This window comes from Zea mays, chromosome 3 (assembly GCF_902167145.1).
Source record: "Zea mays cultivar B73 chromosome 3, Zm-B73-REFERENCE-NAM-5.0, whole genome shotgun sequence".
Lineage (NCBI taxonomy): Eukaryota > Viridiplantae > Streptophyta > Magnoliopsida > Poales > Poaceae > Zea > Zea mays.
Genome location: NC_050098.1, coordinates 176795458 through 176810645, shown reverse-complemented (window position 1 = coordinate 176810645; position 15188 = coordinate 176795458). Strand labels below are relative to the sequence as shown.

Sequence of the window (15188 nt, the reverse complement as noted above, 5' to 3'; positions counted from 1 at the left end):
TTGTCAAATTACGTAGAAAATATGAATTTCTTTAGGTCATCCATGATGTTAGTATTTTATCTCCTCTTAAGCAATTTTTTGCAGGTCTTTTGTATTGATCGAGTGTTGTTCGCATTATTCTTTTTGTCAAGGCTCATGGGGCACTTTTGCAACAATATCAATGCCGGACAACATGCTCCTTGGGAGGAATTGAGGGGAAGATGAAGAACTAAAAAATTACCAGAATCTAATTTACGCACGCCAAGTTAGACCACCGTGAAAAACTCTATCTCCACGTGACCAAGCTTCTTCATTTTTTAGTTTGCAAGACAATTTTTATATTGATTAAAGTTCAATACCAATAACACTAATTTGAGCTCCCTGTGATGTTCATCTTTCTGCATAAATTTTATGAAAAAACAAAACTCTTTCTATTTTGCCTTTTCCGCTATAGTAAAAATGTACCATTTCATGTTTATTCGTCCTCTTTTTGGTCTGATGTCCTTTTGTGTGTCTTGTATCGTATTTGGATGGACATATTTGATGGTAAAAAGTGTCATCCTAGATGTATAGTATGTATTGCCTAGATGTCTTCCAAGGAAAATGACCTAAGTGTCATCCTAGATGTACTGTATGTATTGCCTAAGTATCATCATAAAAGTGTCATTAGACAGATATCTTCTCAGCATTTTTTGAAATGACCTGACTAGAGTTATCACAGATGAATAGTTCCATGTCGTCATGACTGTTTCCAAGAGTACATGCGCATCTTGCTTGTTGCTTGGTATCAATCTCGAGTGTCATAATGTCATGATCAGAAGCATCTTCCATGCTGATTGGCAAAATTTATGTATGGCTAGCATCATAAATGGATTACAAAACCTTTTTCTCATAACACTATAACACATATTTCTATATAAGTTATCATGGAATTATATGTTTCCGTTGCAACGCACGGGCACTCACCTAGTTCATACATAATTTTGTTGGATGATGCTTCCTTTTTGCCCCTCGGACGCGCACACGTGTTAGTGTGTGCGTGTATAGAGAGTGAGGAAAGAAGGTTGGAGAAGAAATTTGTCTACCTATCCCACGACTTAGGAAGTGGTTAGTTATCCTGACTAAAGGTTGATTTGTGACTAAATGTTTAAATATTAATTATAAGCATTAAATATAGGTTTTATTAGGTTTAATAAATTCATCTCGTCTTTTAGTCCTATAATTAGACTATTGATAAGGATTAAATTTTAGTTGGGTAGAACCAAACACTCACTTATGATATGGACACGTACAGATCCATGTAGAAAAATCGTATGAGGTGATTGACTAACGAAATATTTTACTCGATTAATTTGGATAGGAGGGTGAATTGAAATATCTGTAACAGCCCTCACTCCATTTTCTTTTTCGTCTGCTATGTTCTCGGTCCCATTCCCATTGCTGTTGCAGCCGAAGAAGACACCAGGACTCGGAGTTCCATAAAAAAAAAGACACCAGGAGCAGCAACAATTCAGACTGTCGTAGGACAATGCAAAGCTAGTTGCTGGCCCGCCACGCCACAAAAACCATCGAATCGTCCCGCGCTAGACGGAGCAAATTCAGCCCACCAACTAGTCTTTCCGTCCTACCTACCAATCTATGTGCTTGTGTAGGCCCTCGAAACTGTTGGAATCTCGAGCGGCCCGCGAACCTGTACACAGTCACCCGCTGGCCGCTGTCTCCAGCCTCACCGCCCTCACGCGTAGGCTCTGAGCAGCAGTGCTGCTCTCGAGTCTCAAGTCACAAACAGCTTGCACGTACTTGTACTGACTACTGAGTACGTTGGCTACGCGTTTACTAGGAATTCGACATGACGACAAGTCGACAACGTTGGCAACAAATAGAGCCAAGAAACCCATGCTGCTATGCGCTGCACTTTTGAGACGATGGGATAATAAGAGAAGCCAAAACTCGAATGAGAAGAACACGCCACGCCTTCTTGGCTCATTTAGATCACATCAACGACGGAGGAAAGACAACAGCGCGGCCGGGTTGTTCAGCAGCGCGGTCAACGCTCAAGCCATTCTCCTTTCGTGTCGTGGCCTTTTCTTCATTCCACCCAGGAAGACCGAGCGCTCACCGGTTTTCGAAGTGGGATGGATCGCATGAGCTTTGGTTGCGGAGCCGTACGTGCTACCACATGGTTAAAGTATTGTTTGGTTGGTATTATAATCTGCCTAATTTATTGTGGAAGGGTACTATTGCGGAGCCGTACGTGCTACTAACACTTAGAGCATCTCCAAGAGCTCCTAGAAAATGACTCCTGAAAATCAGTTTTAAAGAACATCTAAAAAAATTAGTGAAGTTAGATTTTAATCATTTCTTCAACAGATCCCTTAAAGCGACAGATTGTTTATGAAGAGCCCAAAAAACCCATTTATAGCTACAAATGAGGAAGTTTTAAGGGCTATAAAAAAGTTGGAAGCACTTTAGAGGAACTCTTGGAGACACATTTTTGTGATTTTCCAAAAAAAAAACTTGATTTATGGGGGATTTCTGGGGAGCTCTTGAAAATGCTCTTAGGCCCTGTTTGTTAGATTACGGTGCAAGGATAGAAGAGTAAAATATTATTTTGTGATTACAAATAAGTTGAAATAAGCTATCCAATACTAGCTTATTTTAGCTTATTTATGGTTATAATATAATAGTAGATTTCAAATAGAAGATGTGATAAAAGATGTACTCACAACAGGCAGTGGGGAGACGATTGGGCCCGTTTGGAACTCCAGAAGCAAAAGGAACGGGCCTGTGTAAGCAAAAGGAACGGGCCTTTAATTTTGCACAACAGGAGTACTTGTCATGAGAAAGCCGAAGGGTTCAGCTTGCCATGAGTGGCTGCTAGTACATTAGATAAGCTAACGGGAACCATCAGTTCCCCGTCCATTAGCGACTTTTAGGTGGAGATCAGATACATCATTTTGGCAGTCTTAAGTTTAGGTGACGATCATGATTACCATTTGGCTTGCGCCCAGCCCGCACCCCGCAAGCATCCGGCCGGAAGTGAGTTTGAGCTTGGAGCCCGCGGTTGTTGGTTTCCGTTACGTTAGGTTTCCTGGACGGCCCAAGCTAGCTAGCTAGCTAGTACCTAAACTGGCAGCTAACTTTTTGTCGTGACGCATGGGTCAGCCAGTCAGATCCAAGTCTATAAATAATAACTATAAATAAACATACTCGTATCAGTTTGTTCCACCCTGCACGTTAGGCTGGTCTTAAGTAGGTGCATACGAGCGAGAAGAAAGGGTGCATTATTATATGCTCTCCATGATCCGGCATTGACCTGTAGTTCTCTTTCCCTGACCTGGGCCAAGCCTCGCAAGTTTGGTCTCCCTGGTATAGTACTACGCGTGAAGGAAGCAGAGATCACGAGTAAAACAGTCGCGATCTAAATACTAAACTCCATTAGCATAGGAAATACTCCTACTACGCTGACCAGGAGTCAATTCCCTGTACCTGCACGTTTGACGGGCTTCAATTCATGCAATTGGAATAACAGTATCTACTGAGTACGAGCTAGCTAGTCGCACTGGAGGAGCAGTGGTAGTTGGACACCTCTTATAACCCTAAACTACTTGCCACTTGTAAAGACATTGTAGGTGCATGCGCGGTGGATTTGGTCTCTCATTTCAAACCCAACAAAGCAAGTGGTTTGCTTCTGTTGAGAAGCACGGTTCATGTACAAGGGAGGGGGTCCGGCATCCTCACATTGTAGGTGCGTGGCGCGTAGGGACGGCAACGGGGAATTCCCCGTCGGGTTTTAGCTCTCCAAATCCGTCCTCGCGACGAAATTTTTTTCCCGCGAGGATCTCCACGAACGCTTGCGGGGGATATTTCTTCCCCATCCCCGCTTAAATTATAATTAAATCATACTTCATTTGTTATTAATGTAAAACATCGTCACTTATACACATTATTAGATGTAAAATTCATTAGGTGCACATTAAAATCAATGTATTTGTACAACGGGTGATCTCTTGACAAGGTAATTCTTTATCTTTATCTTTATCATTAACTATTACATGAAAACATTGTCACATGTAAGTTTAACGGGTCCTCGCGGGGAACGGGGATGAGGAATGCTTCTCCATCCCCGTCCCCGTTTACCCATCGGGGGAGAATTTTTCTCATTTACATCTCCGTGGGGGAAGAAACTTCCCCAGCCCCATCCCCTAAAAGAGGAATTCCCTGCAAGGAATCGGGGATCGGGTCACCATTGCCATCTCTAGCGGCGCGTCTGGCCTGGCGGTCCGGCACTCCGGCCTAGAGATGTCCAAATGGGCCGCCCGACCCGGGCCGGCCCGGGCCCGGTGAAGCCCGGCCCGTCAGGCACGGTTATAAAACCGGGCCGGGCCGTCTAGGCACGCGGGCTTAATTTCCTGTCCGAGTCCGGCCCGCATCGGGCCTAAACGGGCCGAGTCGGCCCGTTTAGCACGAAAAAAGCAGGCCGAAAAGCAGGCTATGCGGGCCGGTAAGCACGTTTTAGTGTAAAAAAGAGGGCTTAACGGGCGTCGCTTATTCACGCGGGCACCGGCAGATCGCTGCCACCGGGGTCAAAATCCGGAATGGTTTTTTTTTCTTCTCTGTGCCAAGAATCATGATAGCAAGTTTAATAATAGAGTCTATTGTTGGATGTAACTACTTACTATGTCATCTAAAACTAACAATAAACACGCTCATATAATAAAGCTGGTTCTAAGGTTGGCTATTAGATGAATGTATTGTTTTCATCTTTTTATCTTGAGCCTAAACCCTAGGAAGTTAGGCCTAAACTCTAGGAAGTTAGCTAAACTCTCGAAAGTTAAGCCATCCCGTCGGAAGTTTGGCTCTCGGAAATTTTTTGTCGGAAGTTAGCTTAACTTCCTAGAGCCCTCTAGGAAGTTAGCTAACTTCCTACAGCCAAAAAAGCCTCTCGGAATTTAGTAGATTCTCGGAAGTTAGTAGCTTCACGCCGTCAGCGCCGTCAGCTGACTAACTTCCTACGACTAACTTCCTACGGCTGACTGTAGACCCTAGGAAGTTAGCTGGCTAACTTCCTACGACTTATTGTAGCCCCTAGGAAGTTAGCTGGATAACTTCCTACAGCTTACTGTAGCCCCTAGGAAGTTAGCTGGCTAACTTCCTACGACTTAATAAGCCTCTAGGAAGTTAATTTGACCAGCATTACAAATGTTGTTTATTTTTATTTTACACCACATTCCACAACATAACAAATATATCAACAGCTATATAGCACAACATATTTTCACATAAAACATCTCACACACAATCACATAACAATATTTAAATCCATAGTCTCATCAATTACATCACAAAAGTCTCATCCATAGTCATAATAAGACACATCTCATCCAGTACTAATAAGAGACAATATCTCATACATAGTCATAATAAAAGTCTCAAGTATCAGAACACATAACATGGAAGCTCACGATCGTCGATCACTATCGTGTTACAGTGACGAGTGATGGTCGATACCTCCACTAGCGAAGAGGGTTTCCACACCTAGATGGTAGCTGTATTGGGCCCCAAAAGAATAGCCATGAGATTACAATAAATAAATAAATAAATAAGAATCAAACCATTTATGTGAGATATCAGAAACAACATGGGAAGAAAATTACAACTTTACTTACTGATAACTCTGGCAAACCCATCTAGCAAGTGTGGCAGCTTCAGGGAAGCCGGAAAGCATCCTTTGCCCATCATTTAGACCAGATTTGGAGGGAGATATAGCCATTGACACCCTTTGCACAGCAGAAACAACACTACACACATATTGATGGGCCATAGTAGCAACACTGTCCTGAAGGTGCGTCTCATAAGGGAATTGAAAGGCGATTGTCAGCACATATCTCAAATTACAGTCATCTGGAGATGCATCCCCTGAGGCTTGGGGTGCAGCAGAACCCACATCAAGACTAGATGCCAAATCTAGTGTCCTACCAGAGGATACACCATCCTGCATGAGATATAATGGTCAAAAAATGCATTGAAGAATACATATTTTAGCAGCAGACAGCTAAATGACTAGGTAACAAATCATAGCTAGCTAGAACATAACGCCATATGTTCGTTAAAAATATAAAAATCCTCCATACATTAGGCCATGGTGGAAATGTGAGCGTTATTTCAGAAGGGAAAATAATATCATGCTGAAAAACGAAGCAAACAGAAGTCTTGAATGTATGATAATATGGCTAACAAACAATCATTCTAACATAATGCAAAGTGTCAGATGAACACTTATACTCTTGATCCAAATTCCAAACCAAGTGACATGTTAGGCTTTGCTAGAAAATCGTGCATATATGGCCGTGCAAAACACTGTTGTGCAATATAGACTGCACTGTTTACAGAGTGAAGTTTAAAATAGGAGATAAGACGAGTAAACTACTGGAGATAGTCCTAAGGATAATCGTAAACATAATAGACAAGGAAATGAAGCGACCGCCCAAGCAACGAAAAAGAAAAGGAAATGTTGTTAGTGATGCTTAACTGTTTTCATATCAAGTGGTATGACACGAAAGCTAGAGGAAATCAATGGAGCATCATCCGGAAAATGCTCATCAATCGGTGCAAACACAAGCTGGAAGGAGGAACCCACAGATTTCTCATATATCCCAGTGCAAAGCTGAAAATTAAAACAAGTGACTGGTTAGCAAATCATGGTCTTGGTACAAATTGCTAAAGATAATCTCTTTTAGAACCTTGATCTATTTCTTTATTCAAGACCCCAATTAGGATCGCTAAACAAACATGTGCCTGTTGTGAAACCAAAATCAGTAGCCAGATCTCATTTCGTGCACAGAAAAAGAGAAAACTTAACTAAATATCAACAAGCCTCATTTCTGAGCTTACAGGACAATTTATATGTCAAAGAGCCTATAAGCGTAAATTTATGAAGCCACTACATCATAAGAGCTATATAATAACCATTCTGTTAATTAAAAAACATCAGCCTTGCTACCTTTTGGTTCAGTGAGAGGCGGTGCAGAATTTCGAATCAAAAGAATAGATGGGGCTCAAATATTTACTGGAGAAGGTGGATGTCCCTTGAAAGAAGGGCTTCATCATGAGTAAGAGGTTGTCCTTCAAGGCGGACAACATGAATAAGTTAAAAATAAGTTCACGTTTTACCTAAAAATAAGTTCACGTTCATCATGAAGGCTGGAGATGTTACACAGAAAGTGTCAAAAATAAGTTCACGTTTACCTAAACGGCCTGTAAACTATTATGAAATTAATTACACAAAAAACATATCTCTTGATTATTACTATAACCGAGCGATTTAAATTTAAACGTTAAATAAATTTTGTCCGAGACATCTGCTACTAGACCAAGTATGATGTTCTTTATTGAAAGGCAAAAACACAATGCGCGGCACGGCAGGGAGGGATGATTAGCTTAGCTCATTGCGACAGGCAGAAAAGGTGACAGAAATCTTGTTGTCGTAGTTGAGCCCAGCAACGCCACTAGCGTGAGAACGACTTCGCCTGCATGCCGATCTAGCTCCAGCCTCCAGCTCCCCAGGCCCCAGCGATAGGCACGTACATAGAGACCGCTTTATTACAGGCTCACATCTCCAGCCTTCATGCGTTGCGCGTTCACGTGCCCACTCCCCCACAGGCCACAGCTAGTGCAGGGCAATCATGCGCCGGGAAATGGCACCTGGCGTACTTGTTGGCGGGGGTGTCCGCGGCGGGGGCGGCCGGATGCGGTAGGGGCGGCCGGGGTCGAGGGCGGGGGCGTCCACGGTGGGGGCGTCCGCAGTTGTGGCCGGGCGCGGCAGGGGCATCCGCGGCGGGGGCGGCCGAGGTGGGGGCGGGGGCGGCCGGGCGCGGCAGGGGCGGCTGGGGCGTGGAGTGAGCGACGGGGGCGGCTACAAGAGACAGAGAGAGACCGGTTGAGAAAGGTGAGAGAAGAGATAAGGTTGAGGAGGGGTTTAAAATAAAAAAAAACATAACTTTCTAGAGTAAAGCCGTAGGAAGTTACATAACTTCCTAGAGTTTGTACATTTATTCTAGGAAGTTATGTAACTTCCTAGAGTCGGCCGTAGAAAGTTAGATTTTCGTTTGACTGGTCAACAGCTGAAACCTAACTTTCTAGAGGAGGCCGTATGAAGTTAGCTGGGCAGCTAACTTCATAGAGCCGGCCGTAGGAAGTTAGATTTTCGTTTGACTGGTCAACAGCTGAAACCTAACTTCTTAGAGGAGGTCGTAGGAAGTTAGCTGGGCAGCTAACTTCCTAGAGTCGGCCGTAGGAAGTTAGATTTTTGTTTGACTGGTCAACACCTGAAACCTAACTTCCTAGAGGAGGCCGTAGGAAGTTAGCTTTTCGTTTTACTGGTAAACAGATGAAACCTAACTTCCTAGAGGAGGTCGTAGGAAGTTAGCTTTTCGTTTGACTGCTAAACAGCTGAAACCTAACTTTCTAGAGGAGGCCATAGGAAGTTATCTAACTTTCTACGGTTTTTTAACTTCCGACGGCTTTTATAAAATACCGTAGGAAGTTATGTTTATTTCCTAGAGCTACCAGTTGCCTCTCGGAAGTTATTTATTTCCTACGGTTTGTTATAAAAGCTGTAGGAAGTTAAAAAACCGTAGGAAGTGTATAATTTTGGTGTAGTGCGGCACTCCGGCCTAGAGATGTCCAAATGGGCCGCCCGACCCGGGCCGGCCCGGGCCCGGTGAAGCCCGGCCCGTCAGGCACGGTTATAAAACCGGGCCGGGCCGTCTAGGCACGCGGGCTTAATTTCCTGTCCGAGTCCGGCCCGCATCGGGCCTAAACGGGCCGAGTCGGCCCGTTTAGCACGAAAAAAGCAGGCCGAAAAGCGGGCTATGCGGGCCGGTAAGCACGTTTTAGTGTAAAAAAGAGGGCTTAACGGGCGTCGCTTATTCACGCGGGCACCGGCAGATCGCTGCCACCGGGGTCAAAATCCGGAATGGTTTTTTTTTTCTTCTCTGTGCCAAGAATCATGATAGCAAGTTTAATAATAGAGTCTATTGTTGGATGTAACTACTTACTATGTCATCTAAAACTAACAATAAACACGCTCATATAATAAAGCTGGTTCTAAGGTTGGCTATTAGATGAATGTATTGTTTTCATCTTTTTATCTTGAAGCGCCCTGGCTCTTACGTGAAAGTCTATTCACTTTACTTCTTTATGTGTCGAGTTCATTATTGTACTTCTGATAGCTTGGCCAGCTCTGTGACTGTGTCCTCCGCGGGACAGGGCATCGATCAGACTCCTCCCACTCCCGGTCGGACGTACTCAAGCACAATGCAAATAAAACATCACACAGGTTGGCATCCCGGTCATATCGCGCTGCTAGTGCTAGCGCGCGCCACAGATGGAATCTGGACGTGCATGGCGCGGGGGTCAGATCAGATCGCACGGATGGCTTTGTTTATCTGCGCTGCGCTGCGGCGCTTGTTCAGTGAGCGAGAAGGACATTAATTAAAACGAGCTGAGGGCCAGCATTTTTTAGAATATAGTAGCACTGATGAATCCGGCTGCGGCTCAGGCGCAGATACGATCGGCATAATGCGCTATCAGCGCTCGTGATCCATCTGGCAATACTAACGACACGGTCGGCCGGACAGAGCCCTCCCCCGCCTGGGTGTCTGGAGATATCCGAAATCGTCGCACAGTGTACTATTGATTTGTGGCTCTGCATACCAAACTAGTTAACACGGTTATTACGAGCGTCAAACGGTTAGGACAATCTCCGCCGCAAGGGAACAGAAGCGTGTATGACTGTATGTCCGAGATCGGAAATCGTGGCTGTTATATATGCAGCCAGCGCGCGTGGAACCCATGACGGAACTGAACTGTTTCTTCAGAACTATAATTGCAGGTGGTGATAATGCTCTTGCTCTATACCGTGGACGCAATCAAACAATGCATGGCTTTGCCACGGAGATCAGCAGGATGGGGGAGTAGACACCAAGCCTATGATTTGGTGTCCCCCAGCCATGACGAGCGCGCGGGGCAATTTCTTGCAGCCGTCCCGACTGATTGGAATACGAACGGGACACGCGATCCACATCATATATGGAACAAAGCTGGCTCTGGCTAGATTGGATTCCTCTCGCGTGGTCGTGGATGGATGCATGTGACAGCCGAGGATGGAAACGACGAGCACGGCTCCGCTGGCATCGACTAGAAAATTGGCCGCGCGTTCTTATCGCTCCGCGGCAGAGTGAGAGGAGAGTCTGATGGGGATGGAAGAAGCACACGGAAGGCGATTTTGTCAGCACCATGGCTCGCAGTACAGTACAGCAGCCGAGCAGCGTTTGAGATTTGATGAGAAGCAACAACGTACTAAACTGCGTTGCGATGTGCGGCACCAGATTTTGCCATGTCGCGGCCGGCCGCACTCGATGAACTTCCTCGTCGTCTTTACTCAACGGTCTGCTGTGGAGAAAGAGAGCGGCTCCTATATACAGTACGTGGTGACCAAGTGAATAGGCCGATTGACACCATCAGGATCTGCTTCTGCCAGTACTAGCTACTCTACTTGAAAAGGTCGTTTTCCTGCCGTGCTCAACTCTCCGTCCATTTACGTCTGGCGTGAATGGCGGTACGATTGAGAGACAGATAGAGACCTTCTTCCCTGACCCGTGTCTGACGCGGACTCCCTGATGACCTCGCCACGGGTGCGTGACTGCGACACCATGTGGATGGCTGGCACGGCTGGGCTGACCCCGTGCAGGTGCAGCTCACTCCAGCTCTTCCTCGAAGGCACGGGGAAGCGCGTTTCTTCACAGATTTCCGTGCGCGGCATGGGTGCCCGTCCGCGCGTGCCCAGGCGACAGCGGATCCTCCAGGCAGGGCAGAGTCAGACGGACGGGAGCCAGCCGAGAATATTTTGAACCTGCGTGCGTCGGTGCCCAGGCCAGGGTGCGTGTGTGGGTCACCTCACCTGCTAGCCGGGTACCGGGTGCGAGTGGGAGCACCTACGTCGGTGCACGCCACCTGGAAAACGAGCCAGAACCAAGAGCGGATATAAGGGCATGTACAGTGGAGAGACATCAAAACGGTTCTCCAAGCACAAGAGACAACTAAGAGACTCTATTATACAATGGAGTGTCTATAAATGCAGTCTACTAATAAATACAAAATTAAATGCATTTGTACAACAGCAGATCGATAGAACAGACGACAAATTCGTACGATAGGAAGTGAGGTGTCTGTTACTACTTGGTTTACGAGCCAGAGGCGTCTCTTCACGGAGAGATCGCTCTAAGATTTTTTTGCAAATACACCCCTTAAACACATTAAGAGTCTCCACATTAAACACCATTGTACATGCCCTAAGGCATCCACAGAAGAGCGTGGCGATTGCTACATGCCAACAGTGCCTGCGATTTCGACGGAGGCCCGTGGGGTTCAGCTCGGTCCCGTCTCCGGATGAACGCAACCCCACTTCACCAGTTTTGAGACGAATAGACACCGAAGAGTCCTGGCTGGTGAGCCATAGACCAGTTACGTGCGAACTGTGACATGCATGCCGAGGGCCGAGGGGGTCAGTCAACTTCGCGTCGGCGTCGCCACGTATTTTTTCTTTCTTCTTCGCCTTGCTTGTCCGGTTAGTTTCGGCCTAACGCGGCCTACTAATTGGAGCTAGCAGCCACAATCCACACACTTCAACGCCAACGCATATATATACGCGCCTCCTATATCACCGCATTAATTGTGTGTTCGATAAGCACGGTCAGAGTTGGCCCCTGACACCCCACGAAAGGCATCGAGTCAAACCGTCCACACCAAACCAACACCGCTCGGTGAATTCAGCGAAGCAGGCACGTGCTCGGCACATTTCGGCCAGGTCAACGCACCTACTACTGTTTCCACTTCCAAGGCCAAATATTGTTTGGTGCAGTGCCAGCTGACCCGGGTGCTTCGTTCGTTCGCAGCAAAAAACCAGAACGACATGTACGCTCACGACACGTACAAGCCTTGATGGTTAACTGGTTGATTACATTTAATTTGAACAGGAATTTGGGGGCTTAGTAGGGTGGAGGAGAGAAGATGCACACTGCTGCATACCGACACGAGTAAGCAGATTCCTAATCTAACCAGCTGATCACATTATCCTTATCCTCCTGTGGCTGTGCCTGCCCCTGCCCAACGCATTATCCTCTTGCTATGGTACCCTCGCCTCGCGACGGCAGAACGCATGCACGCCACATCATCGCCGGATTAATCAGTGGTTACACACCACTGACCAGACAAGAGTCTCCGCTCCCAAACCAGGTATATATTCCAGGTTTGGTCCAGTGTCGCGCTTCCAGCACGGCCAAACTTTAGGCTAGCTAGCTAGATTCCGGCAATAAGCTGCCAATCGGCGTGCCAAATGTGACGTGAACATCTGCGCCCACTACTACCACTATCCGCTAATATTTTCGCTTCTTCGATGGGGACTGAGGAGGATTTGAGATAATTAAATTCCCTCATATACAATTAATCCTTTTCAATTCCCCTACTTGTTCGGTTTGAGGTGGATTGAGAGGATACGTTGGAGGAGATTTAATTCCCTCCCATACAAATTTTGTATGAGAGGAGATTTAATCCCCTCCAATTTACCCTTAGGCCTCGTTCGTTTTGGCTGGATAAGCTCATTCCCTACCTCATTTCGGCATGAACGAATCAGCCCAGTTTAAAATTTGGTCCAGTCTCCTAGAGTTGTTCGTTTTGATTTGGGCTAGAAACAAACCCGCCTGATTTTAATTCCCATCCCTTAATCCTCGGCCTGGAACGAGCCCAGGTGACCTACCTTCCGGACTGGATCCGGATCTAAAAACGGGCTGGTGACAGGAATGAGTGACGACCCATGATTCACTCGATCCTAGGCTGGCTTTGTTACTGACCTGGCTTGGATCCTGGGCTGCCGAACAGGGCCTTAAGGGCTAGTTTGGATGTATTAACTCCAATCTACATGTGTTGAGATCGATTGAAGTGTAAAATAAACTAATTTACACCATAATCCACTTCAACACATATGGATTGTGGTCAATAATAGATTACCCAAACAAAGCCTAACAGAATAAGCCTTAAAGTGGAAATAAACTAATGCCTCCGTTCCAAAATATTATTCATTTTAGCTCTTTATTTTTAGGTCTATGTTCAAATGAATGATAATAAATCTAGACACATATATAAAACAAATATATTGATTATTGTATGAATCAACTAAAAAGTAAAACAAATTTTATTTTAGGGCTGAGGGAGTACTAAGCTTATTGGCATATAGTCTTGTTCGTCCTAAAATAATTAACATTTTCCTTTTACTTGTAGATGCCATATTTGATCATTTGCCTTATTCATTTTTTTAAAAAATAATAAAAATAAATAAGTCATAAAAATAAACAATGGTTTTTTAATAAGATGAACAGTCAAACAAGATGTCTAAAAGTTTAAAATTTCAACTATTTCGATAAAAGAGAAGTATTACCAGTAGTTCATCAGGGTTGGTGACGACGTGAGTAAAAAAAACTGCCACCCGAACATGTACGAAATATCGGTCGGTTGGATCTTGTTCTCCAATTGACTTGCAGCTATCACTAAGACACTAAGCATCTCCAAGAGAGGACTTTGTCCTATATTCAAATATAGGAGTTAAGATCATAAAATAGCTTTTGAGACCCTAATTATAGGAGTTACTCTTGGAGATGCTCTAATAGAGAAGTGGATTTTAGTCTCCTTTGGTAGGGACTTTAGTTTTAGAGCTACTCTGGAATGCAGGAATTTCAGTGGAACAGTACAAGAATTTCACAAGAGTCAGTTCATTTTACATTAAAAATGCAGGAAACAGAAAAAAAATGTCCTCCGTTCCAAAGGTGCCCTCAGGGCCTCAAATCTCTTTCTTACGAACTCGAACATTTAAAACATGTTACCCAATTCTGGATGTTTTTCTTTGTAAAACATGTATTAGTTCCGGGCTTCAACACGATCGAAACTAAGGATGCAGACGGAAGTTCATTTCTCTACTAATGTATCCATATGGCCTATTTATGTCAAATCGCTCATACACACACATGACACACTCATCGTCCGTGCTGAAATCACCATGGCATGCTCATGGCACCGGCCGGACCCTGAATAAGAAAAAATAAAACAAAAAAATGCAACGGAGCAGAAGCTTCCGGGTCGTCAATGGCCGGCAACGCGCAACGATTATTCGGCGTGGGAGGAATCGAGTCTGTTGCGGCTAGAGATGGCAATGGGTACCCGAAACTCGAAACCCGATGGGTTTTTACCGCATTAGGGTACGGGTTTAGGTTAATTTTCATACCCATGGGTTTGTTAACGGGCATAAATCTGTACCCAACGGGTTTATGAGTACGAGTTTGTTCCTATAGTACCCAAACCCGTGAACCCGTGCGTTTTTTAAACCCGACCAAACCTAGTGCATATTGTCATTTTATTTTATAAACGAACAACAAACTTGTTATTCCTTATTTACTTCATATTTTTTATCAATTGGTGAATGTATCAGTAGTCGGTGAGAGTGTTGCTTGCTTGATATTATAGTTTTTACTAGCGTTATATATGTGGTGGATGGATAACTTAGTGCAAGGTCACTTAATTATATAACTTATTATTTGTATTTCATTCTCTCTACTAATAATTTTTATACCAAATCATGAACTCGTTGTTCATTACATAGATTTTGGATCATGATATCATTAATCATTACGATACTTATTGATTATGAGAAGAACAAGTATATTGGAGATGAAACCCGCGGGTAACCCATGGGTATCCGTTAACCCGATGGGTACAGGTTTGGGCAAAATCTCAAACCCATCATGGGTACGGATTTTTTAATGGGCATAGATATTTTTCACGGGTACGGGTTTGGGACGGTAAAACCCAGCGGGTTTTGTACCCGTTGCCATCTCTAGTTGCGGCTTTGCTTTCAGATAGGAATACACGGCCCTCTCTACCTTTTGTCTCTTGCATTGCATTTGCATGCTCCTCGCGTGGCCTTCCCCAGCCGTGCTACATGCCAGTATGGATAGAGTTTAGACGTGGAAAGAATGCACCCAAACAATGCAGCACCGAACGTTATCGGGCTATCGGCAGATCGCAGATGAATTCATTCCCCTTCCAAGGCGGCCGCAGGGGCGGCTGGGGCGCTTGGCCGCTAGCACGATACAGCGAGA

General features: G+C 45.0%; 1 protein-coding gene across 1 annotated transcript; it reads right to left on the bottom strand.

Annotated features, from left to right (window-relative positions):
* Nucleotides 1-5362: 5362 nt before the first annotated feature.
* Nucleotides 5363-10804, bottom strand: LOC103652370 (homeobox-leucine zipper protein HOX10). Its single transcript, XM_008677972.1, has 5 exons — nucleotides 10626-10804; nucleotides 7693-7894; nucleotides 6512-6646; nucleotides 5649-5974; nucleotides 5363-5528 (listed from the first exon to the last, which is right to left on the bottom strand). Exons 1-5 carry the CDS (start codon nucleotides 10802-10804, stop codon nucleotides 5465-5467), a joined length of 906 nt encoding a protein of 301 aa, XP_008676194.1. The 3' UTR covers nucleotides 5363-5464.
* Between the last annotated feature and the right edge of the window lie 4384 nt (nucleotides 10805-15188).